At 42.9% G+C, this 24,884-nt stretch overlaps 1 protein-coding gene across 1 annotated transcript in view; it reads left to right on the top strand.

Annotated features, from left to right (window-relative positions):
- The window catches only part of TIMELESS (timeless circadian regulator), a 184,137-nt gene that overhangs the window by 146,191 nt on the left and 13,062 nt on the right, over positions 1-24,884 (top strand). Inside the window, exons 22-25 of the mRNA XM_077297607.1 lie at positions 5,850-5,932; positions 6,147-6,289; positions 8,696-8,909; positions 18,969-19,037. Of these exons, the coding sequence (XP_077153722.1) occupies positions 5,850-5,932; positions 6,147-6,289; positions 8,696-8,909; positions 18,969-19,037 (509 nt within the window). The remainder of the gene's footprint in view (positions 1-5,849; positions 5,933-6,146; positions 6,290-8,695; positions 8,910-18,968; positions 19,038-24,884) is intronic.

The raw sequence follows: 24,884 nt of genomic DNA, 5'->3' as shown, positions 1-24,884 counted from the left end.
TCGCGATTTTACTGATGTTGGTAATCAGAATACTTATTCTATTAAAACATTCCTGAATTGTAATACCAAAAATGTGGTCTATATCATGGAGTGTACAGCTTGTCATCTCAAATATGTTGGTAGCACTATACGTTCCCTGAAAACAAGAATTCGAGAACACATCTATGATGTTGAGAATATCAACATTAATAGAAACACCTCACAAGTCTCAACACTTTATTAACCAGCACCAGTCCAATCTTGAGTCACTCAGAATTTATGCGATCGAAAAAACCCATAAACCATTTAGAGGAGGAGATATTGAGGTAACTCTTAGAAACAGAGAAACCTGGTGGATTTTTAAGCTTGGAACTAGAACACCGCATGGTCTGAATAAAAGAAAGGACATAATGCTTTTTTACTAGGCTTTTTGCCAATATATAGGTATTAGGGCTATTCCCCTGTTATATTGGTTGTCATATCTGCAATTATATTGGTTGTATTCCTCAGTCAATTGTTTAATTTCTTTTACTAACCTAGCAACATTATTAATAGGGTAGAATTTGCTTCTTCCTAATAGTAGAATGACATAACTAAATAGTTTATTTATGGCATCTTGCTTATCTGCCTTTCCTTCTTCCCCCACCATCTGACCGTATCGGCATTGTGTTGGTGTCTGCATTTGCGCTCGAGCTTATCTTACATGTGTTAGCCTTTGATTTGTGAGAGGCTTGCCGTTGTTTATCTTGTTCCCTCACTCATACCCATTCACAAATTCATGAGTGTTTTAAACTTGGAATTGGAATATTATACGGGTTGAATTCTTGCTGTCCAGCCGTGTCGGCATTGTGGTGGTGTCTGTATTTACGATCGAGCTTATCCTGTATATATTAGCCTTCGATTTGTGGGGGCTTGCTGTTGTTCATTTTGTTCCTCCATTCACATCCTACAGATGATTCTCATAAGGAATTCATAGCTCCACTGTTTGTGAGGTTCTATATACTACATCTTTGAATTAAATAGGCGCACATCGCTGTTTGCAATCATTCGTGTTCAATTTTAGTCAGTTTCTTGGAACATTTCTGTTCTTATCTATTTAAATTGATAAAACTAAATTAAATTAACAAATGTTCATGATTGTAAATGTACTGAACAAACTTACGTTGCTTCTTTTCATATACTATGAATTATGGCACATAGTATTATATTGCCATTATTTGTCTTTTTGACATAGGTATTTGTTAGAATCTGGTATGATCCAATGTATTATTATTATTATTGTTACTATTCTTTAATAAATTTCCTATATTATTAATTAATTTATTATTTAATCATTTTTTCTTCAATTAAATTAAATTTTATTTTCCTTTTCTTTTTTTCTTTATTTGATAATTTTTTCTATTGAACAAGTTTTCATATTGGATTATTCCAGATTCACACAGTTATATAAATTATTTGTATCATATATTGTATATATTTAAATTTCTATAAATTTCTATACCTTTTGAAATTTTCCTGAATCTTTATATGTAATTTTGTATATTTGTATTTTTGGTATCTCTGCTTTTCCATCTAGTTTGAATATTTGCCTTGTTTTTAGAATGATGTCTGCTTTGTATTCATTCCCATGTGTCTCTACTTTGCTGGATAATTAAGCCAACTAATTGTCATACCGGTGTGTTTGCCGGATACCAGTATAAAAGTATGGGTCATGACACATACCAAGTATCATGATTAAGGGTGCTTTGTCACCAGAAACGCGTTGATCTTGGATCTTGTTTTTATTCTTATTGTTTGCTGATGTTACGTCCTTCATCCTACATGAATTGAAGTGAATAAAGTTACGGATTTTTTTCACTATATCGTTGAGCTGGATCTCCTTCCTTTTCCTGTTTGTTCACGCCTTGACACAGCGGTTCCGTGCTCCGAGTTTCCAGGAATGTCGATTGTGGTGAGCTGGACTCTTTTTTGTTCTATTATATTTAGAAAACAACTAATGTCATAATCAAATCAATAGTGACCTAGATATAAGAACAGTATCTGTTCATATAAAGCAGAGAGAACATAAATGCTATGCAGTTTTTAGAGCAGTCACTAGATGGCAATAAAGTGTAAAGCCTGAAGGAATAGTGAATGTAGCAGGATCCAAAATGGATAAAGTGTGGAAAAGCCGATCAGTAAGCTGTTAGCTATTACCTGAAAATGACAGGAGGAAGATGGTGCAGCATATGAGGAAGGAGTGTCACATCCTGCACCCGACGATGCCCCCTTTTTGTTGAAGAAGCTGCAAAGCGAAACGGCGCTCGTCTGGCTCAGGATGTGACACTCCTTCCTTATATGCTGCACCATCTCCTCTCATTTTCAGGTAATACGCTAGAATACGTTAGAATCGGGCCACCATCTAGTCTACTATATAATCGACTAATTCTGTCTGTTTGTCTGTAACGGAAATCCCGCGTCGCTGATTGGTTGTGCCATCTGGCCGCGACCAATCAGCGATATTGAGGCGGAAATTAACCCCCACTCACAGCGCGACGTAGTTCACTCAAGGTTACTGAACAAGTTCTGTCAGTCACAGTGCCACGTAGTTCACTCACGTTTACTTCATAAATAAACTACATACATATTCCAGAATACTCGATGCGTTCGAATCAGGCCACCATCTAGTAATTAATAAACTCAATACCTTCATAAATACTACACCCCCAGATAAGACAAAATACACAAAAGGACAAAGGAGGAAAACCACATATTAAAGGACTGTTTGTAACTTAAAATCTACATTTAATACATGAGGTCTCAATGTATTCAACCTCCGAATCTATGAAGTTCTTTAATTTTTAACAACTTAACCCTATCACCTGGGGTTTCAAAGTGCTAACCACACAGCTAGATAAGTTCCTTGAAGGGTCTAGTTTCCAAAATGGGGTCACTTGTGGGGTTTTTCCAATGTCTAGACACATCAGGGGCTCTTCAAATGTGACATTGCGTCCACTCTCAATTCCAGCCAATTTTCCGTTCAAAATGTGCTCCTTCCCTTCCGAGCCCTGCCGTGCACCCAAACAGTGGTTTTCCCCCACATATGGGGTATTGGCGTACTAAGGAGAAATTGCACAACTTTAGCAGTCTATTTTCTCCTTTTACACTTGTGAAAATAAAAAAAATTGTTGCTAAGGCTGGTTTCACATTTACGTTCGGGAGCTTTGCGGAGGGCTTCATACTTCCTCTGTTAAGCTCTGCCTACTTCTGCATGCGTCCTGCGTACCCATCTTTAACATTGGGTACGCAGGAAATGCGGATATATGCGGATGCATAGTTTTGACATGCCCGCCGTCCGCACAAAACGCAACTTGTTGAGTTCCCGTGTGGTCGGGCGCCTCAAAGCAACGCATCCGCATACATCTGCAGGAGTATGCCGAAGTAGGTGGAGCTTAACGGAGGAAGTACGCAGCCCTCCGCAAAGCCCCCGAACGCAAATGTGAACTTAGCCAAAAGATCATTTTTGGATCTAAAAAGTTAAATATTCATTTTTTCCTTCTACGTTGCTTCTGCTCCTGTGAAGCACCTGAAGGGTTAATAAACTTCTTGAATGTGGTTTTGAGCACCTTGAGGGGTGCAGTATTTAGAATGGTGTCACTTTGGGGTATTTTCTGTCATATAGGCCCTTCAAATGTGAGGTGGTCCCTAAAAAAAAAAAAAAAAAAAGAAAAATTTGGTAAAATTTGTTGAACAAATGAGAAATCGCCGGTTAATTTTTAACACTTATAACTTCCTAACAAAAACAAAAATTTGGTTCCAAAATTGTGCTGATGTAAAGTAGACATGTGGAAAATGTTATTTAGTAACTATTGTGTGAGACCACTCTCTGATGTAAGGGGAAAAATTAAGTTTGAAAATTGCGACATTTTCAAAATTTTTGCCAAATTTCCGTGTTTTTTTTCCACAAATAAACAGAAGTCATATTGAATAAATTTTACCGCTATCATAAAGTACAATATGTCATGAGAAAACATTCTCAGAATCAGCGAGACCCGTTGAAGCATTCTAGAGTTATGACCTCATACAGTGACAGGGGTCAGAATTGTAAAAATTGGCCTGGTCATTAAGGTGAAAACAGGCTTCTCAAAGGGGTTAATGGCATATGACATTCTGTATCTCATGTGGTGTCTCTTTTGCAAGCCCACATCTTACCCGGCAGATGATGGCTGTGATAGTTAGCCATCATTCGCCTCTAACAGCCGCAGATGTTGCGGAGCACCGTCCACAGCTGTTAGCCTGTTAAATGCCGCTGTCAATCTGTGATGTAGGAAAGGGATATCCGTGACTCTGTAGGTGCTCAGACCACTCCAATCAGTACAACAGGAATCTGGCACTTCAAATCTGCAATGACAGGAACATAACTTTATTGGAATAAGAATCCTAAATAAACATTACATTTGGGTCTAACAATAAAACCTTCATCATCTGGATTGCTGAATGGTAGTGAGAATAAGCAGCAAAGTGGGAGATGGCACAAATAAGAAAACAGTCCTGTGATGTTGGCTCCATCAAAAGGCTGAGCCAGGAGCACGAATACACACATTATCTCCGAGCTCAAAGTCTGATGTATGAAAATATAAATTAAGCTGAGCAGTACATTGCCACAATGAGAAAAAAAAAATCAAAATGCCATAACCAGTTTTTGGCTGCTGCTACAACACAAAAAATATGTATAACAAGCAACCAAACCTTTGTATCTACGCCAAAATGGTATCAATGAAAACACAGGCTCAGTGCAAAAAATATTTTTTTTCCTTTACAGATTTCTGAATTTATTTTTCACCACCTACATAAAACAAAACTATGCATGCTTGGTATCTATGTGGAATTGTACTGACCTGAACAATCATAATGCCGTTTCATTTTTGTGGTAAAGTGAACGCTGTAAATGAAAAACGTAAAAAAAATTGCTGAATTGTGCTTTTGTTGCTATTTCGGCGCTCCTCCACCCCCCCTGTTTTCCAGTACATCACACCATAAAATGGATGATGTCATTCAAAAGTACAACTCATCCAACAAAAAACAAGCTCTTATACAGGTATGGGGATGGAAAAGTTAAATAAAGTTATGGCTGTTGGAAGAAGGAGATGAAAAAAGGAAAGCGAGAAAAATAAAATAATGCGCAGTCCTTAAGGGGTTAGAGGGACTGTGATAACTTACGCCACATGAATCCTGGTTCCTGTCAGAGGCTGCTGATGGTCTGCATTCATTTACTGTCTGACACAGAAAGGCTGCAGCACTCAGACTTCAGCAATGTTATGAATTACTGGGAAACACAGAGATTGGAGCAGATGAATGGCTTTGGTCTGGAAGGTCACATGATCGTGATGTCACCAAAGGTCCTGAAACAGTTTCTACATTGAAAGCTTCACTGATAATGCTATGGTCAGTGAAGATTTTGCTGTAGATGCTGGGGGCGCCCTAGGCAGATACCAGTCTGCTTTGCCCTAACGCCAGCCCTTGACACAGCACAACGAAATGTATGCCTGCTAAACAATGAAGGGGACTGGGCCTTTGCCAGAGCACCACAACCTCTTCAGCCCACCAATCCGATCCCCACGTATGTGCCATTACTAGCCTGTTCTAAAGAGAAGTCCCAAAATAAAATCTTTAGCATAGTAGATAATAACTTTATGCATATGCTGTTACGTTTTTTTCAGTGAACATATACAATCCATAGTGACTTATTTTTATGTATAATATCCGAATATATGGACCATGATTAGCAGTCGCTCACGTGGGGACTTCTGGTGTTCATCAATCATTTTCAGGAGTTATAAATGTTCATCAATTTTTTGCGCCAATAACTTTTTTTATACTAATCATTTCAGTAAAGGAACACGAATTGTGCTCTGGACTGAAGACCAAGAGATGGAGCTTCAGCGGCTTTATGAGGAGTTTCAAGAGACTGATGGTACGTCCTGTGCACATTTACCATGATGGATGTGACGTTTAGGATTGAAAGATAATGTGCTCATTGGTATTCTCAAGTTTTGTGCATAGCGAGATACGTGTTCACCTTTTAAACCTTAGTAAACTTATTGGATAGGTTGGTGGACATTCTCTTCTAGCTTTATGTTTTGTCATTTAGACCAATTGTGTTATTTTATATTGTTTGTTCTTTGCAGATATATTAGGAAATATAATGAAGCATATCACAGCTAAACGCTCCAAAGCTAGAATCGTAGAAAAACTAATAAGCATGGGATTGGTATCTGAAAGAAAAGAGCTTTATAAGAGGCGGAGGAGAAAAGGAAAATCTTCAGGCATAGTATGTATGATGCCATTTATAAAGGGAATGTATTACCAGAAAACTGTATATTGTTTATATTAGGTTATTGTGTTAAATATTTTATAACATTTTTAGCATTTTTTTTTTCATATTACACTTCCTGTTCTTTTCAGAAAACTTTTAATAAGTAATTTTCACAACAAATGATCAGGTCAGGAGTGGTGCACTCTACACAATACTGTGGTGCTCAAAGGAAAAAATTCAAAATATGGTAAAGAAAACCTTTGGCACTCAACAAGTCCACAATTCTTTGCTCTCAAATTCAAATTTATTTTGGCAGCCAGCAGAAATGTATAACAGACAAAAAATCCAACGTTTCGGCATACATTGCCTTTTTCAAGGTAGTCTGCATGTAGTGTATAGCGTTCCTATTAAGTTAATTGCCAGACATGACTTGGGAAAAGGACGCATAACTGTAGAAAATGAAGAGCTGGCGTGTGTCCTGTGGCCCAGAGCGAGATCTCGCGAGATCAATAGGTGATGTCACAGCTGACCCTGCTCCACATCCCTTCACAATGACCTTGCACTTGCCTCTTGGATGCTTCAATAAAAAAAGAAAAAGTCTGAGAATATAGAACCAACAAAGTGACGTGCACATATCAATAAACACAAACTATCAACCCAACGGGCTCTCTGCATCCTGCTTGTACAGCAGAATCTCTAGGATAGGTTTATAGAATAAGAGGTGGGACCACTAGCCAAAAGTTGATTGGACATTTAGGGTATGTGCACACATTGCATTTTTGTCACCTTTTTTCTGTGCAGTTTTGTCCCAAACATGAAGGATTTCCTAGTACCAACAAAGTGAATGAGACTCTTGCAGTCATGCACAGATGTTATACAGTGTTTTTCCTGCCAACACATCAGGATTTGCAGCAGACATTTCTGCTGCAAAAACTAAATGCGTGTACATACAATTACTCTGAGGAAGGTAGACTGGTCCCAGAACATTTTTTTTTATTAAAAAAATGCTGTAAAACCTTAAAGTATCTGGTTATACTGTATACTCAATGTCTATTGTATGATATTTTGGAAGACCTGTTATAATAAGCGTGCCAGCGCAGTTCTAAAAATGACATGTATAGCAAAATTGCAGACGTGGTAAACTGAAATCTACAATCTATATTAGGCTACGTTCACATTTGCGGTCAGCGCCGCAGCGTCGGGCGCCGCAGCGGCGCCGCATGCGTCATGCGCCCCTATATTTAACATGGGGGCGCATGGACATGCGTTGTGCTGCGTTTTGCGCCGCATGGCCGCAAGCGTTGGACACAAGAAACGCATCAAGTTGCATTTTTTTTTGCGTCCAACTTTCGGCCAAAAACGACGCATGCGGCGCAAAACGCAGCGTTTTAGCGTGCGTTTTGCCGTGTTTTTGTTTGCGTTGTGCGCTGCGGCGCCGACGCTGCGGCGCACAACGCAAATGTGAACGTAGCCTTAGTGGGGTTTTTGTATTTAAAAACAAAGGATTTGTTATGATTTCAAACCAGAGAGTCTGATACCTTAAAGCAGATATCCACTACTTGAACAACGTCTTTTCATACCTTTTGCTTTGCCCCCACAAAATAATAAAGCTTATACTCCCCTCCTGTACCGGTGCCTTTCCCGCGGTATTGGCACACGATCTCCCCGGGGCTCCCGTACCGTTGTTGTGACGCCGGCGCCCAATCAACGCTGGCGTCACTGTCCCCACCTTCGTACAAATTGAGCAGGAAGAGGATGTCAGAGATCAGATGCAGCCCAGACTTCCTCTTAATGTTTGATTTGTCTGAAGGCGGGGAACAGTGGTGCCAGAGCTGATTGGACGTCGGCCTCAGGTGTCACAACACCGCACGACAGCATCGGGACCATGACTGCCGACACCGTTGGAACGGCGCCGGCATAGGAGGTGAGTATAGGTCTTAATATTTTATCGGGGACAAACATTTTGATCAAGAATGGTGGTCTCCGAGTATTTGTTAGTGTTCGGAGATTTAGTTTTCATCGTGGCAGCTGAATGATTTACAGCTACTACCCAGCCTGATTACATGTGGGGATTCCCTAGCAACCAGGCAACCCCAACATGTACTCAGCCTGGCTAATAGCTGTAAATCATTCAGCTGCCGCGATGAAAACTAAATCTCCGAACACTAACAAATACTCGGAGACCACCTGAGCATGCTCAGGAAAACCCGAGCAACGAGTACCCTCTCTCATCACTAATCAGGAACTGCTTATCCTAGTAGTGGGCAACCCCTTTAAGACCTTATTGGCTTCTATTGCAGGGAGTGATTAGTATATTTGTGCCAGACTTGCCCATTATTCGTAAGTATAAATATAATGCTCATTTGAAAGTGCTCAGCAAAGTGATAAGTTAGGTTACTTATTTTTACTTTTGGTTTTTAGTCTGAAGATGATTTCCTCCATGATCTTGGTGTTGATGGAAAGGATGTAGATATTGAAGATAATTATGATGAAGATGATGATGATGATATGAGTGAGGAAGATGAGGAGGAGCACATTAAGTTGGAACAGAAACCAAAACAAAAACTAAGCAGACACAGCGAAGTGTTCCTGGATAAGAAGATACAAACCATTTTACGAAGTGTACATGAAGAAGGTGACTACTCATGTTCTAAGCTTTTGAAGTAGTAGTAACCAGAAGATTTGTGGCTATATACAGGGCACTATCTAGTCATATTATATAAACTAAAATATTCTAGATTATTTACCAAGAAACAGCAGTACAAGGAAAGGATCCTGCAACAATTACAACTATGGCAATGATTAATAAAACCTTAAATTTTACAGAACTGTAGACTGATATAACAAAGCCGAAAAGATAGTAAATGAGGATATTGGATTAACGTATAATGACTTGGTTCCCCAACTCCTGGTGTAACCGATCATTAAAAAAAAAAAAAAAACCTTTAGCAAACATGCTCAAAGAATAGGTAAAAAGCAAAAGATAATGGGAGAAGAATGAAGTGAGGGAAAAAGAATTGGGTCTGTGAGTCAGATTTGGGGAGGTACTGGTAAAAAGATGGATGCATTCCCAGTAGGCTGCAGCCTACAAACCATGTGATGTGGTCCCTAAAAAAAAAAATGGTGTTGTAAAAATGAGAAATCGCTGGGCAACTTTTAACCCTTATAAGTTCCTAACAAAAAAATGTTGGTTCTAAAATTGTGCTGATGTAAAGTAGACATGTGGGAAATGTTACTTATTAAGTATTTTGTGTGACATATCTCTGTGATTTAAGAGCATGAATATTCAAAGTTGGAAAATTGCGAAATTTTCACCAAATTTCCATTTTTTTCACAAATAAACGCAAATAATATCAAAGAAATTGTGTCATGAGAAAACAATGTCAGAATCACCGGGATCCGTTGAAGCGTTCCAGAGTTATAACCTCATAAAGGGATAGTGGTCAGAATTGTAAACATTGGCCCGGTCATTAACGTGCAAACTACCCTTGGGAGTAAAGGGGTTAAACGCATGATATCATATGAGACATCAAGATAAAGGATATCTGTAAAATAGAATAGTAGGTGCAAGGCAGAATTAGATGAATTGGTTAGACAAACTTTATTAAAGAGAATACCAATTAAGTTCACATAACAGTACCAATGGTGTCAATGCTAACATAGCATATCTACAGGTCGACCGACCAAGGAGTAGAAGGCCGTAAACTCCAACACAAATTTCTCTTTAACTTTCTTAGAGTTATTATTAATTGAGAAAGCTAAAGTGAAATATGGTCGGTCTAACTATATAACATGGTATGTTTACATTGGCATTGTTGTTTTTGTAGATTGTGAGCCCTCGCGGGCAGGGTCCTCACTCCTCCTGTACCAGTTATGACTTGTATTGTTCAAGATTATTGTACTTGTTTTTATTATGTATACCCCTCCTCACTTGTAAAGCGCCATGGAATAAATGGCGCTATAACAATAAATAATAATAATAATAATAATAATAATACTGTTATCGGAACTTATACATTGGTATCATCTTAATGTTGTGGGTAGTGATGGGCGAACATGTACTGCATGACAGCGCGAGAAACACTGGCGTCTGATCTGTGTTAAGATCATTACAGAGTTCCAGCAGCTGTGACCGGCAGTTAAAAGGTTACCTCCACGCACAGAGGTGTCTGCTAATCAGGGCTGTAGAGTCGGTAAGCCAAATCTCCGACTCTTCAATTCCCATGACACCGACTCACTCATACATGGCTCATGTTTAAGTTTAAGGAATACATTTACTGTAGTAAAATGGTAACATCAGGCTTTTAATCTTTATTATGTTACAATAATCAAGCCAATTAGATAGAACATAAAATATATTTATTAAAATACAACTTTAGAGCAAAAAAAACTTTGCATATTTACAATTTGTTATACACTGCAGTAAGGGGAAAAAAAACGTTTTCAACAAAAACGTACTGAATAGCATTTGTGCAGTCTATGATTTCTTCTGAGAAATAATATCGCCTCCATCAGATCCTCCTTTATAGATGACCTCAAATCTGACCTAATTATTTTAAGGCTAAAGAGCAACCTCTCTACACTAACTTGGGTTGGTAGCAATGCAGTAACCACATGGGCGACATCTCTAACAATTTCAGGGTATAAAGGAATTGCCTCGTGTACAGTCAGTTTTGATGAACGATTGAACTCTTCTACTTCTTTGAGAACAAGTGAAAAATTTTGCTGAAATATGGTCAATCTGTTTTCTATGGGAGTGGAATCTTTTTCCCTGCGGCAACGCTTTACCTGCTACATGTCATCCAAATACTTGTCGAAATCAAACTCCTCATCTGATGAGGATGAAGGAACGGCAGCAGCAGCACTGGCAGGACCCGAGTCCTGTTGCTCTTGGCCGTCCTGTAGCTCACTCATCCTAACTGCTACCTCAGTCAAAGCTTCTTTTCCTTTAGTAAGCTGTTGATCATCCAGCAATATAAGGTGACTCGGGTCCACATAAACAGCTGCCAGAAGAATTTTATTTTCTAATAGCAGTGTCTCTCTCTGTTTCATTGAAGCAGCAATGCCATCTACAATTAAACCTCCTCTTCGGGACAGGCAAAACAACAAGTTCTTCCACTTTCCTCACTTTGGTAATCAGAATTCCAGCTTGTCCCTCTTGCAGACTATCTCTTATTGCCAGCTGCAGCGTGTGCACAACACCGCACATGTGATGAATAGGAAAGAGGTGTGAAGCAGCTTCAACAAGATCATCTAATTGTAAAGAATCAGTTTGCTGTTCTTCTGTAGTAATCTTTGTTTGTTCCTCCGTTATGGGAAGAGGACTGTGGCCTTCCATCTCCAACATACTGAATGTGAAATGTTCTAGCTGCTGTTCACCTTCATTATTCTCATTCATCAGTCTAATTGTACTTCTTTTTGAAGCTTTATTAGTTAGAAAAGCAAGAACCTGTTCTTTTTTGAGTTCATAATCTTGCAGAACTTTTTCCACTAAAGCCTGGAGAAACTGGCTGCTGTGATGAACTTTAGTATCTTTACTGCCAGTGTCTTTGTAACAATTTTTTTGTTGTCACAAACATATCGAACATTGATAGCAAAATAGTTCACTCTGTGACGTGTGCAGGCATCCATCTTAAGAAATACAAAGGCTTTACCAGCCTGAGAATACCAACCCCCCAACAGTCTGCTTTAGCTGGGCAGGTTGTAAAAAATGGGGGGGGGGACTGCACGTCCATTTTAACCCCTTACTGCTATTGGACGGGATAGTATGTCCAATGGCAGTACCCCACTTTGATGTGGTCTCCGCCCCCGCACCTATTAGCTAGTTAAATGCCACAGTCAAACTCAGACAGCGGCATTTAACGCGCACTGCCGGCCATTGGGCCGAAATACGCGCACCGCTGACCCCCATCACGTGATCGGGGGTCATCGGTCTTCGGCATAACAACCAAAGGTCTCCTTGAGACCTCTATGGTTGTTGATTCCGGATTGCTATGAGCGCCACCCTGTGGTCGACGCTCATAGCAATGCAGTATTTCTACTACATAGAGGCGATCTGAGCATCAAGTTGTCAGCTTCTGGCTTCCCATTGAGGCTATTGAAGCATGCCAAAACTTAAAGAAAAATGTTTTTAAACATATAAAAAAATATAAAAGTTTAAATCGCTCCATTCAAAATAAAACAATAAAAAAATCAAACATACATATTTGGTATCGCCGCGTTCAGAAACGCCCGATCTATCAATAAAAAAAGGATTAACCTGATTGCTAAACGGCGTAGCAAGAAAAAAATTGAAACGCCAGAATTACATTTTTTTGGTCGCCATGACATTGCATTAAAATGCAATAACGGGCGATCAAAAGAACGTATCTGCACAAAAGTGGTACCATCAAAAACATCAGCTCGGCGCGCAAAAAATAAGCCCTCTCCCAACCCGAGATCACGAAAATTGGAGACGCTATGGGTATCGGAATTTGGCGCAATTTTGTTTTTTTAGCAAATTTTGGAATTTTGTTTCACCACTTGGATAAAAAAGAACCTAGACATGTTTGATGTCTATGAACTCGTAATGACCTGGAGAATAATAATTGCAGTTGAGTTTTAGCATTTAGTAAACCTAGCAAAAAAGGCAAACAAAGTGTGGGCTTGCACTTTTTTTTGCAATTTCACCGCACTTGGAATTTTTTTCCCGTTTTCAAGTACACGACATGGTAAAACCAATGGTGTCATTCAAAAGTACAACTCGTCCCGCGAAAAACACACCCTCACATGGCCATATTGACAAAAAATGAAAAGTTATGGCTCTGGGAAGAAGGGGATTGAAAAACTAAAACGCAAAACTGTAAAAAGCTTTGCGGTTAATTCCTGAAAAGCACCTGAAGGGTTAATAAACTACCTGACAGCAGTTTTCATTATGTCAAGGGGGTGTTGTTTTTAAAATGGTATCACTTTTGGGGTTTTTCCAATATATTGGACCCCTAAAGTCACTTCATACCAGGATAGTTCCCCCCCAAAAAAATACATTTTGTAAATTTCCATGAAAATTTTCTGCTACATTTTTAAACCTTCTACAAGGCTAACAAAATAAAATAACAATTTACAAATGGTGCTGATTTAAAGCAGGCATGAGGGAAATGTTATTTATTAATGTTTTTGTGTGGTATGACTATCTGTATTAAAGCGATAATCATTGAAAGTTTGAAAATTGCTAATTCTTTTACATTTTTGTCAGATTTCTGATTTTTTTTATAAATAAACACAACACATATCAACCTAAATTTACCATTCTCATAAAATATAATGTGCCATGAAAAAGCAATCTCAAAATCGCTGGGATATGTTGAAGCGTTCCAGAGTTATGAACACATAAAGTGACACTGTCAGATTTTAAAAATTTTGCTCGGTCACTAAGGGGTTAAGGTCATTACTGTGTACACTGATGCTAGGCCATACTGATAGGATTGTAAAAGGAAGAGTAAAGGTACCGTCACACTAAACGATATCACTAGCAATCCGTGACGTTGCAGCGTCCTGGATAGCGATATCGTTGTGTTTGACACGCAGCAGCGATCAGGATCCTGCTGTAATATCGCTGGTCATTGATTAAAGTTCAGAACTTTATTTGGTCGTCAGATCGCCGTGTATCGTTGTGTTTGACAGCAAAAGCAACGATACCAGCGATGTTTTACAATGGTAACCAGGGTAAATATCGGGTTACTAAGCGCAGGGCCGCGCTTAGTAACCCGATGTTTACCCTGGTTACCAGTGTAAAATGTAAAAAAACAAACACTACATACTCACCCTCTGATGTCTGTCACACGTCCCTCGCCGTCCGCTTCCTGCACTGACTGAGAACCGGCCGTAAGTGAAAGCACAGCACAGCGGTGACGTCACCGCTCTGCTGTTAGGGCCGGCGCTCAGTCAGTGCAGGAAGCGGACGCCGGGGGACGCGAAGGTGAGTATGTACTGTTTGTTATTTTACATTTTACACTGGTAACCAGGGTAAACATCGGGTTACTAAGCGCGGCCCTGCGCTTAGCAACCCGATGTTTACCCTGGTTACCCAGGGACCTCGGCATCGTTGGTCGCTGGAGAGCGGTCTGTGTGACAGCTCTCCAGCGACCAAACAGCGACGCTGCAGCGATCGGCATCGTTGTCTGTATCGCTGCAGCGTCGCTTAGTTTGACGGTACCTTAACCCCTTTCTGACATCAGACGTACTATCCCGTCGAGGTGGGGTGGGCCCGTATGACCACCGACGGGATAGTACGTCATACGCGATCGGCCGCGCTCACGGGGGGAGCGCGGCCGATCGCGGCCGGGTGTCAGCTGCATATCGCAGCTGACATCCGGCACTATGTGCCAGGAGCGGTCACGGACCGCCCCCGGCACATTAACCCCCGGCACACCGCGATCAAACCTGATCGCGGTGTACCGGCGGTATAGGGAAGCATCGCGCAGGGAGGGGGCTCCCTGCGGGCTTCCCTGAGACCCCCAGAGCAAAGCGATGTGATCGCGTTGCTCCGAGGGTCTCCTACCTCCCTCCTCGCCGCAGGTCCCGGATCCAAGATGGCCGCGGCATCCGGGTCCTGCAGGGAGGGAGGTGGCTTACCGAGTGCCTGCTCAGAGCAGACACTTGGTAAGCCTGCAGCCCTGCACAGCAGATCGTCGATCTGACAGAGTGCTGTGCACACTGTCAGATCAATGATCTGTAATGTCCCCCCCCCCCGGGACAAAGTAAAAAAGTAAAAAAAAAATTCCCCACATGTGTGTAAAAAAAAAAAATAAAAAAAAAAATATCCTAAATAAAGAGAAAAAAAAAAAATTCCCATAAATACATTTCTTTAGCTAAATAAAATAAAAAAACAATAAAAGTACACATATTTAGTATCGCCGCGTCCGTAACGACCCAACCTATAAAACTGCCCCACTAGTTAACCCGTTCAGTAAACACCGTAAGAAAAAAAAAAAAACGAGGCAAAAAACAACGCTTTATTATCATACCGCCGAACAAAAAGTGGAATAACACGCGATCAAAAAGACGGATATAAATAACCATGGTACCGCTGAAAACGTCATCTTGTCCCGCAAAAAACGAGCTGCCATCCAGCATCATCAGCAAAAAAATAAAAAAGTTATAGTCCTGAGAATAAAGCGATACCAAAAAATTATTTTTTCTATAAAATAGTTTTTATCGTATAAAAGCGCCAAAACATAAAAAAATGATATAAATGAGATATCGCTGTAATCGTACTGACCCGACGAATAAAACTGCTTTATCAATTTTACCAAACGCAGAACGGTATAAACGCCTCCCCCAAAAGAAATTCATGAATAGCTGGTTTTTGATCACTCTGCCTCACAAAAATCGGAATAAAAAGCGATCAAAAAATGTCACGTGTCCGAAAATGTTACCAATAAAAACGTCAACTCGTCCCGCAAAAAACAAGATCTCACATGACTCTGTGGACTCAAATATGGAAATATTACAGCTCTCAAAATGTGGTAACGCAAAAAATATTTTTTGCAATGAAAAGCGTCTTTCAGTGTGTGACAGCTGCCAATCATAAAAATCCGCTCAAAAACCCGCTATAAAAGTAAATCAAACCCCCCCTTCATCATCCCCTTAGTTAGGGAAAAATAAAAAAATTAAAAAATGTATTTATTTCCATTTTCCCATTAGGGTTAGGGTTAGGGCAAGGGTTAGGGCTAGGGTTAGGGCTAGGGTTGGGGCTAGGCTTAGGGCTAGGGTTAGGCTTAGGGCTAGGGTTGGGGCTAGGGTTAGGGTTGGGGCTAGGGTTAGGGCTAGGGTTGGGGCTAGGGGTGGGGCTAGGGTTAGGGCTAGTGATAGGGCTAGGGTTAGGGCTAGGGTTGGGGCTAGGGTTGGGGCTACAGTTAGGGTTGGGGCTAAAGATAGGGTTAGGGTTTGGATTACATTTACGGTTGGGAATAGGGTTGGGTGTGTCTGGGTTAGAGGAGTGGTTAGGGTTACTGTTGGGATTAGGGTAAGGGGTGTGTTTGGATTAGGGTTTCAGTTATAATTGGGGGGTTTCCACTGTTTAGGCACATCAGGGGCTCTCCAAACGGGACATGGCATCCGATCTGAATTCCAGCCAATTCTGCGTTGAAAAAGGAAAACAGTGCTCCTTCCCTTCAGAGCTCTCCCGTGTGCCCAAACAGGGGTTTACCCCAACATATTGGGGTATCAGCGTACTCAGGACAAATTGGACATCATCTTTTGGGGTCCAATTTCTCCTGCTACCCTTGGGAAAATACAAAACTGGGGGCCAAAAAATAAGTTTTGTGGGTAAATAAAGATTTTTTATTTTCACGGCTCTGCGTTGTAAACTGTAGTGAAACACTTGGGGGTTCAAAGTTCTCACAACACATCTAGATAAGTTCCTTGGGGGGTCTAGTTTCCGATATGGGGTCACTTGTGGGGGGTTTGTACTGTTTGGGTACATCAGGGGCTCTGCAAATGCAACGTGACGCCTGCAGACCAATCCATTTAAGTCTGCATTCCAAATGGCGCTCCTTCCCTTCCGAGCTCTGTCATGCGCCCAAACAGTGGTTCCCCCCCACATATGGGGTATCAGCGTACTCAGGACAAATTGGACAACAACGTTTGGGGTCCAATTTATCCTGATACCCTTGTGAAAATACATAACTGGGGGCTAAAAAATCATTTTTGTGGGAAAAAAAAAGAATTTTTATTTTCACGGCTCTGCGTTATAAACTGTAGTGAAACACTTGGGGGTTCAAAGCTCTCAAAACACATCTAGATAAGTTCCTTAGGGGGTCTACTTTCCAAAATGGTGTCACTTGTGGGGGTTTTTAATGTTTAGGCACATCAGGGGCTCTCCAAACGCAACATGGCATCCCATCTTAATTCCAGTCAATTTTGCATTGAAAAGTAAAATAGCGCTCCTTCCCTTCCGAGCTCTGCTATGCGCCCAAACAGTGGTTTACCCCCACATATGGGGTATCGTCGTACTCAGGACAAATTGCACAACAACTTTTGTAGTCTAATTTCTTCTCTTACCCTTGGGGAAATAAAAAAATGGGGGTGAAAAGATCATTTTTGTGAAAAAATATGATTTTTTATTTTTACGGCTCTGCATTATAAACTTCTGTGAAGCACTTGTTGGGTCAAAGTGCTCAACACACATCTAGATAAGTTCCTTAAGGGGTCTACTTTCCAAAATGGTGTCACTTGTGGGGGGTTTCAATGTTTAGGCACATCAGGGGCTCTCCAAACGCAACATGGCATCCCATCTTAATTCCAGTCAATTTTGCATTGAAAAGTCAAATGGCGCTCCTTCCCTTCCGAGCTCTGCCCTGCGCCCAAACAATGGTTACACCCACATATGGGGTATCAGCGTACTCAGGACAAATTGCACAACAATTTTTGGGGTCCAATTTCTTCTCTTACCCTTGGGAAAATAAAAAATTGGGGGCGAAAAGATCATTTTTGTGAAAAAATATGATTTTTTATTTTTACGGCTCTGCATTATAAACTTCTGTGAAGCACTTGTTGGGTTAAAGTGCTCACCACACATCTAGATAAGATCCTTAGGGGGTCTACTTTCCAAAATGGTGTCACTTGTGGGGGGTTTCAATGTTTAGACACATCAGGGGCTCTCCAAATGCAACATGGCGTCCCATCTCAATTCCAGTCAATTTTGCATTGAAAAGTCAAATGGCGCTCTTTTCCTTCCAAGCTCTGCCATGCGCCCAAACAGTGGTTTACCCCCACATATGGGGTATCAGCGTACTCAGGACAAATTGTACAACAAATTTTGGGGTCTATTTTCTCCTGTTTCCCTTGGTAAAATAAAACAAATTGGAGCTGAAATAAATTTTGTGTGAAAAAAAGTTAAATGTTTATTTTTATTTAAACATTCCAAAAATTCCTGTTAAACACCTGAAGGGTTAATGAACTTCTTGAAAGTGGTTTTGAGTACCTTGAGGGGTGCAGTTTTTAGAATGGTGTCACACTTGAGTATTTTCTATCATATAGACCCCTCAAAATGACTTCAAATGAGATGTGGTCCCTAAAAAAAAATGGTGTTGTAAAAATGAGAAATTGCTGGTCAACTTTTAACCCTTATAACTCCGTCACAAAAAAAAAATGTTGGTTCCAAAATTGTGCTGATGTAAAGTAGACATGTGGGAAATGTTACTTATTAAGTATTTTGCGTGACATATGTCTGTGATTTAAGGGCATAAAAATTCAAAGTTGGAAAATTGCGAAATTTTCAAAATTTTCGCCAAATATTCGTTTTTTTCACAAATAAACGCAATTTATATCGAATAAATTTTACCACTATCATGAAGTACAATATGTCACAAGAAAACAATGTCAGAATCGCCAAGATCCGTTGAAGCGTTCCAGAGTTATAACCTCATAAAGGGACAGTGGTCAGAATTGTAAAAATTGGCCCGGTCATTAACGTGCAAACCACCCTTGGGGGTGAAGGGGTTAAGTGTGAAAAGTGAAACAAGGGCTGTCCTGAATCATATATTAGACTTGCTACCTCCAGTCTTGAGTATTTGTCTAGTATATATCTTTAGTCTTCATAATGTATATGATTTTGTTAGCAGTAACACAAGAGCAGATTGCATTGTAGTACTGACAGACAGCAATATTAAGAATCATACGAGCTCCCATACAATTTCTGCTTTGTGATCACTAGGCTTGTCTACTCCTGTCGTGTGGCTTCAGAACTGTTTAAACCGTACCGCTGATGACCGAGAAGAGGACGGTGAGTGCATGAGCAACTAACAGGATATTGTCGAATAGTATTCTCCACATTTAATGTGTAAAAGTCCCGTCTGTCCTCTCTACAACCTTTCTACAAACCCCCACCCCTGCTCCCCGCTTCCTCCAAAATAAATAACCTCCAATTTTGTTGTTTACATCAGTATCAAGTATTGGTACTATTCAACCTTCTGAAGGAGAATTACAACACAGGGACATGCCGAATTTAGTATTTTAATGTTTTACCACTCGTGATGAAACCAGATTACTTTTTTTTTTTTTTCTTTCTTTTTAGTTAATAGTTTCATTATAAAATGTAACTGTTTGTACAATTTGTTGAATTTCTTGCTAGTACAACTAAACTTGTGTTTACATGTGGTAATTGATTGATAGAGTGATGAAATGTTTATCTAACAAAATCTAGACTGTTTGTTAATGGCTAGACTGGAGTCATTGCATTAAAATGCATACGTTGTGATCACAGATTTTCTGGTATAAAAAAAATTTGAATCATATCAGCTACTGAAGCTCATTACCTATTGATAGTTGTGTTGCAGCAATAAAAATTACTGTGCTACCACAATGCAGATGGTGATTGTGCACCATGAAAGAGGATTATTGGTACTTACCGCAAAATCTTTTTCTCATAGCATTCATTGGGGGACACAGGAAGCCACTAAAAGGCTGACACCAGCTATTCAGTTAGTGAGAAAACAGTAGGAGAAGCAACAGGAAGAAAAGAAATCACAACTGAGAATAACCATAACTACTCACCCAATGAGGCAAAAGCGGGGTGGGTGCTTTGTCTCTCAATGGCTGTGAGAAAGAAATTGTACGATAAATACCAAAAACCCTCTACTTTCAGGTGCTTCATTTGCGGACACGGAAAACCCATAGGATATCTCAGAGCAGAAAAAAGCGGTGGAAAAAAACAAAACGCTGGTACAAAATGGTTAAAAGGTGGTAAGGTGGCAATTTCAACTGAGCGACTGCCACTTGGAGCACCTTTCTACCTAATCTCATATCCTCCGATGTGTAGATGTCAACTCTGTAAAATTTACAGAAAGTGTGGATGGAAGACTAGGGAGGAGCCTTGCAGAGTTGTAACGCCGCTGGTTGTGAAAGGCCCACAAGGCGCCCAACAAGTAGAATGAGCCACAATCCAAAGCGGGGGCACTCTGTCCTTTGACCTCCAAAATGGCAGAATGAACAATGCTAGCCTTAGAGGCGGAGAGGGCCTTTTGGGATGACAAACAGGTCTAAAAGAGTTCATCACTAACTGGTAGTGATGCAAAAATCTGGCCAAGTCTAAGGATCACTCAGCAGGATGGACAGAAAGAAGGCAGAACAAACTCCTCATTACGGTGGAAGGAAGAGACAACCTCAGGAAGAAAAGGGGTTACTGGACAACACACCACCTTTTTCACGTGAAGTGGAAGAAATAAAGTGACAACAGCTTGGAGACTCACCTGAAGTAAGTATTGATTATGAAAAAGGCCACCTTCCATGAGCGCAAAAGCCCAAAAATTTCCTGGATCGGGTCAAAAGAAGAGCACTATTGAGCATCTAGCTCCCAGGTTGAGAATTCAAAGCTGATGTTTCTTTTGATACGATTTTGTGGTAGATACGATGTTTTTTTGATTGCCTGTTGTGGCATTTTATTGCAATGTTGCTGCTACCAAAAAAAACCAAAACGTAATTCTGGCGTTTTGATTTTTTTCTTGTTACGCTATTTACCAATCGGATTTTTCTCCTACGCCTCATTGGGGGACACAGGACCATGGGTGTTATGCTGCTGCCACTAGGAGGACACTAAGTAGACAGAAAGATTAACTCCTCCTCTGCAGTATACACCCCTACACTGGATACAATTTCAACCAGTTCTTGCTTAGTGTCTGTAGGAGGCACTTGGGTCTGTTTTTTTCAGACCCCAACTTTATTTTAATTTTTGATTTTTAATTTTACGTAAATTTTTATTTTTTTATCTAACAGAGTGAAGGGGGCGACGGGTCCTTTTTTTATAGGGTCCGCTCTCCCCCGAACCAACAACAGGCGAGCACGGCGAGTATACCTCCCCGTCCCTCTCCTGCGACGTATGGCGCACGAAAAGCTTGCGCCGGGGCAACGGTTCCTATACGGTCCCGATTCCCCCCCCCCCCCCTTACCTGCAATAGAGCAATGTGCTCTGGAGAAAATGCAGCCGGAGGGGAAGATGTGCCGCAGCACCAACAAACCCCTTTGATCAGACGAGGATGCATCAGGGGCCTCTCCATCCCCATCAAGGGTGCATGGATTGAGTACACACCCTCACAGAACCGCCCTGCAGATGTGAGAACCGGGGAGCACTGCGGCTGTAAGTACATACCCCCCTGCTCCCCTGTGTGCGGCAGCGATGCGGTCCGGGTCCCTGGAGAGAGACGCCGCCGACCGGGGGTCGGCGGTGCTTGGCGGAGGTTCAGAAACGCTCCGCCACGGCCGCACATCGCCGGCAGGCCCCAAAAATTTAGTCCCTGGCTTCTTCAGCCGGAGTAGGCCGCAGTGGGCAAAATCCCTCCCACGGCCGTAGCTCCGCCCCCTACATCGGCGCTTCTCGTCTGGGACGAGAAGCGCCCTCCAAATCTCGGGGGCCATATTTCCACACTCTCTGCACGGAGCCCACGCTTCTACAGCGCTCCAGAACCGCCATATCTCTCCCTGGGGACACAGACAGGACCGTGGGTAAGCTGCTTCAAGAAAGCTTAACCCCTTCCCTGGCGTATACTGCCCGCTCTGTCTCCAAAGGCACTATGTCTCAATCCAAGGAGACTAAAAAGGGTAACAAGAAGCACACAGTGTTTTTCACTGTATGTGCCACTTGCAATGCGGCCCTGCCCCGAGCCCACACTACTCCTTTGTGTGCAGATTGTGTCTCACCCTCTGTGCAGCCGTCTCTTGCCGCCGCAGGTACTGTCGCCGATGCCGCAGCCGTCGACCCTGTAGAGCCTAGCCCCCCTGAGTGGGCAGCCTCTCTGTCACGATCTGTGGCTTCCCTAGCCAGGGCAATTGACTCCCTCCGGGGCCCCTCTCCAGGTCGGACCGCGGAGGATTCAGACGACGGTATGGATCCGTCTACCAGCAGGGGGCGTACCCGGTCACTTTCTACCAGGGGCTCTAGAAAACGTGTTCACGTTTCATCCCCTGACCATGAGCTAGCGGGCCCTTCAGTGCCTGCAAGCTCTGCTTCCCGGTCCCCTTCCCCAAACTCGGATGACTCTGAATATGAGTCCGACATTTCCTACGTTCAGGACTCCCCCTCCTCCCAAGAGTCTCTCGACTCTCTCATCAAGGCGGTCAACCAGAACCTGAAGGTGACTGAGGACTCCGTATCGGAACCCGAACATGTGGTGTCTTTCAAAAAGACTAAACGTGTTCAAAAGGTTTTTGTCACTCACCCTCACTTCAAGGAGATTGTACAAAAACATAGGGATCGCCCAGATAAACGTTTCATGGGACAAAAGTCCATCGAGGCCAAATACCCTTTTTCTTGGGAATTAATCAAGGACTGGCTGCAGTCTCCCTCAGTGGACCCTGCTGTGTCACACCTCGCGTCCAAGACCATCCTGTCTCTTTCGGACGGTTCCTCCGTTAAGAACCCCTCCGATCGCCAGATTGATTATCTGGCTCGTTCCGCCTTCGAGGCCACAGGAGCGTCTCTCTTCCCATCCTTCGCCGCCTCTTGGGTAGCTAAGGCTATGGTCTCTTGGACCGAGACTCTTTCCTCTACCATCCAAGCCAGTGACTTGCCTCCAGAAGCCAGCATCCTGGTTAACCAGATAGCGCAGGCCGGAGACTTCATAGTCAACGCCTCTATGGACGCAGCCAATTGCGCTGCACAGGCAGCCGCCAATGCAATCTCCATCAGTCAGAAGAGCCCTGTGGCTCAGGGATTGGCGAGCAGATTCGGCTTCCAAGCGTTCTCTAACAGCCCTGCCTTACCAGCCTGGTCGGTTATTTGGAGAAAAATTGGACCAAATGATCTCGGATGCTACCAGAGGGAAAAGTAAATTTCTCCCCCAGCAAAAACCTACCCGGCCCTTTCGGTACCAGCAGCAACCTCCATTTCGGTCTTTTCGGCCCAATGCCAACTGGTCTTCTACATCCTCTACCCCCGCATCAGGACGAGGTTCGCGCGGTGGCCGAGGCACCCAGGTCTCTTACAGACCTAATCGTAACTGGAGACCCAGGCCTAAACCACCCGGGTCTAAGGGATCCACATCCCATGGATCCTCCGCCCAATGACTCCTTGCAACATCCGGTGGGCACCAACAAAGTAGGCGGACGCCTGCTCTTGTTCCGTCAAGCCTGGCTCTCAGTCGTTTCCGACGAGTGGGTCAGAGAACTGGTGTCCACCGGATACAAAATAGAATTTTCCTCCCCCCCCCCCCCCCCCTACGCGCTTCTTCCAGTCTTGCCCTCAAAGGTCAAAGGTCACAGCGTTTCTCCGGGCAATACGGGCACTACGAAGGGACGGAGTCATCATTCCGGTCCCCCTAGAACAAAGATTCAAGGGTTTCTATTCGAATCTATTCGTGGTCCCAAAGAAGGACGGATCACTACGTCCGATCCTAGACCTGAAGCTACTAAACAGATTCGTAAAAATCCGACACTTCAGGATGGAATCCCTCCGTTCTGTGGTCGCGTCTATGGAAAAAGGAGAATTCCTGGCATCCATAGACATAAAGGATGCCTACCTGCACATACCAATCTTCCCTCCGCATCAGCAGTTCCTCCGCTTCGCTTTTCGCGGGGAACACTTCCAATTTGTGGCCTTGCCCTTCGGTCTCGCCACCGCTCCCAGAGTCTTCACGAAGGTCATGGCGGCTGCCAAGGCCATTCTTCATTCCAGGGGAGTGGTGGTAATTCCGTACCTGGACGACCTACTGATAAAGGGTCCTTCCTACCCAGCGTGCGAAGAGTCCGTCGTTCTCACGGTGGATACTCTTTCTCGCCTGGGATGGAAGATAAACTTCGAAAAATCTTCTCCAATTCCGGCTCAACAAATCTCTTTCCTGGGGATGATACTGGACACTTCCCGCGGTCTGGTCATACTCCCTCAAGACAAGGCTTTGGCCTTGCAGCAGGGAGCTCAGAGTCTTTCCCGTCCAGTCTCCCACTCCATTCGTGCCAGCATGCGAGTTCTCGGGCAGATGGTAGCTGCCATGGAAGCGGTCCCATTTGCGCAGTTTCACCTCCGTCCCCTGCAGCATGCGCTACTGTCGGCTTGGGACGGCAACCCGTACTCCCTCGACCGCCGATTCATCCTGTCCCCACGGGTCAGGAAGACCCTCAGGTGGTGGACGCTGAAGTCCTCCCTAACCCAGGGAAGGTCCTTTCTCCCAGTACGGTGGCTGGTGGTGACCACCGATGCCAGTCTCATAGGCTGGGGAGCGGTCTTCAACCATCACACAGCCCAGGGGCGGTGGTCCACTCAAGAGTCTCGCCTTGCCATCAATATCCTCGAGATTCGAGCTATCAGGCTAGCATTGTTCCAGTTTCACCGCTTTCTGGCAAGGTCACCCAGTCAGAATCCAGTCCGACAACGCCACGGCCGTGGCATACATCAACCGTCAGGGCGAAACCCGCAGCAGGACTGCCATGCTCGAGGTGTCTCACATCCTTCATTGGGCGGAGTCAAACCATTCGCCCATCTCGGTGATCCACATTCCAGGTGTGGAGAATTGGGCGGCGGACTTCCTCAGCCGCCAGGGCCTCGCCTCCGGAGAGTGGTCCCTTCACCCGGAGGTCTTCCAGCAGATTTGCCATCGCTGGGGGACCCCGGATGTGGATCTCATGGCTTCCAGGATGAACAACA

This window comes from Ranitomeya variabilis, chromosome 3, assembly GCF_051348905.1.
Source record: "Ranitomeya variabilis isolate aRanVar5 chromosome 3, aRanVar5.hap1, whole genome shotgun sequence".
In the NCBI taxonomy this organism is placed as follows: domain Eukaryota; kingdom Metazoa; phylum Chordata; class Amphibia; order Anura; family Dendrobatidae; genus Ranitomeya; species Ranitomeya variabilis.
The sequence above is the reverse complement of the archived record's forward strand: the minus strand, read 5'-3'. Positions and strand labels throughout refer to the sequence as shown.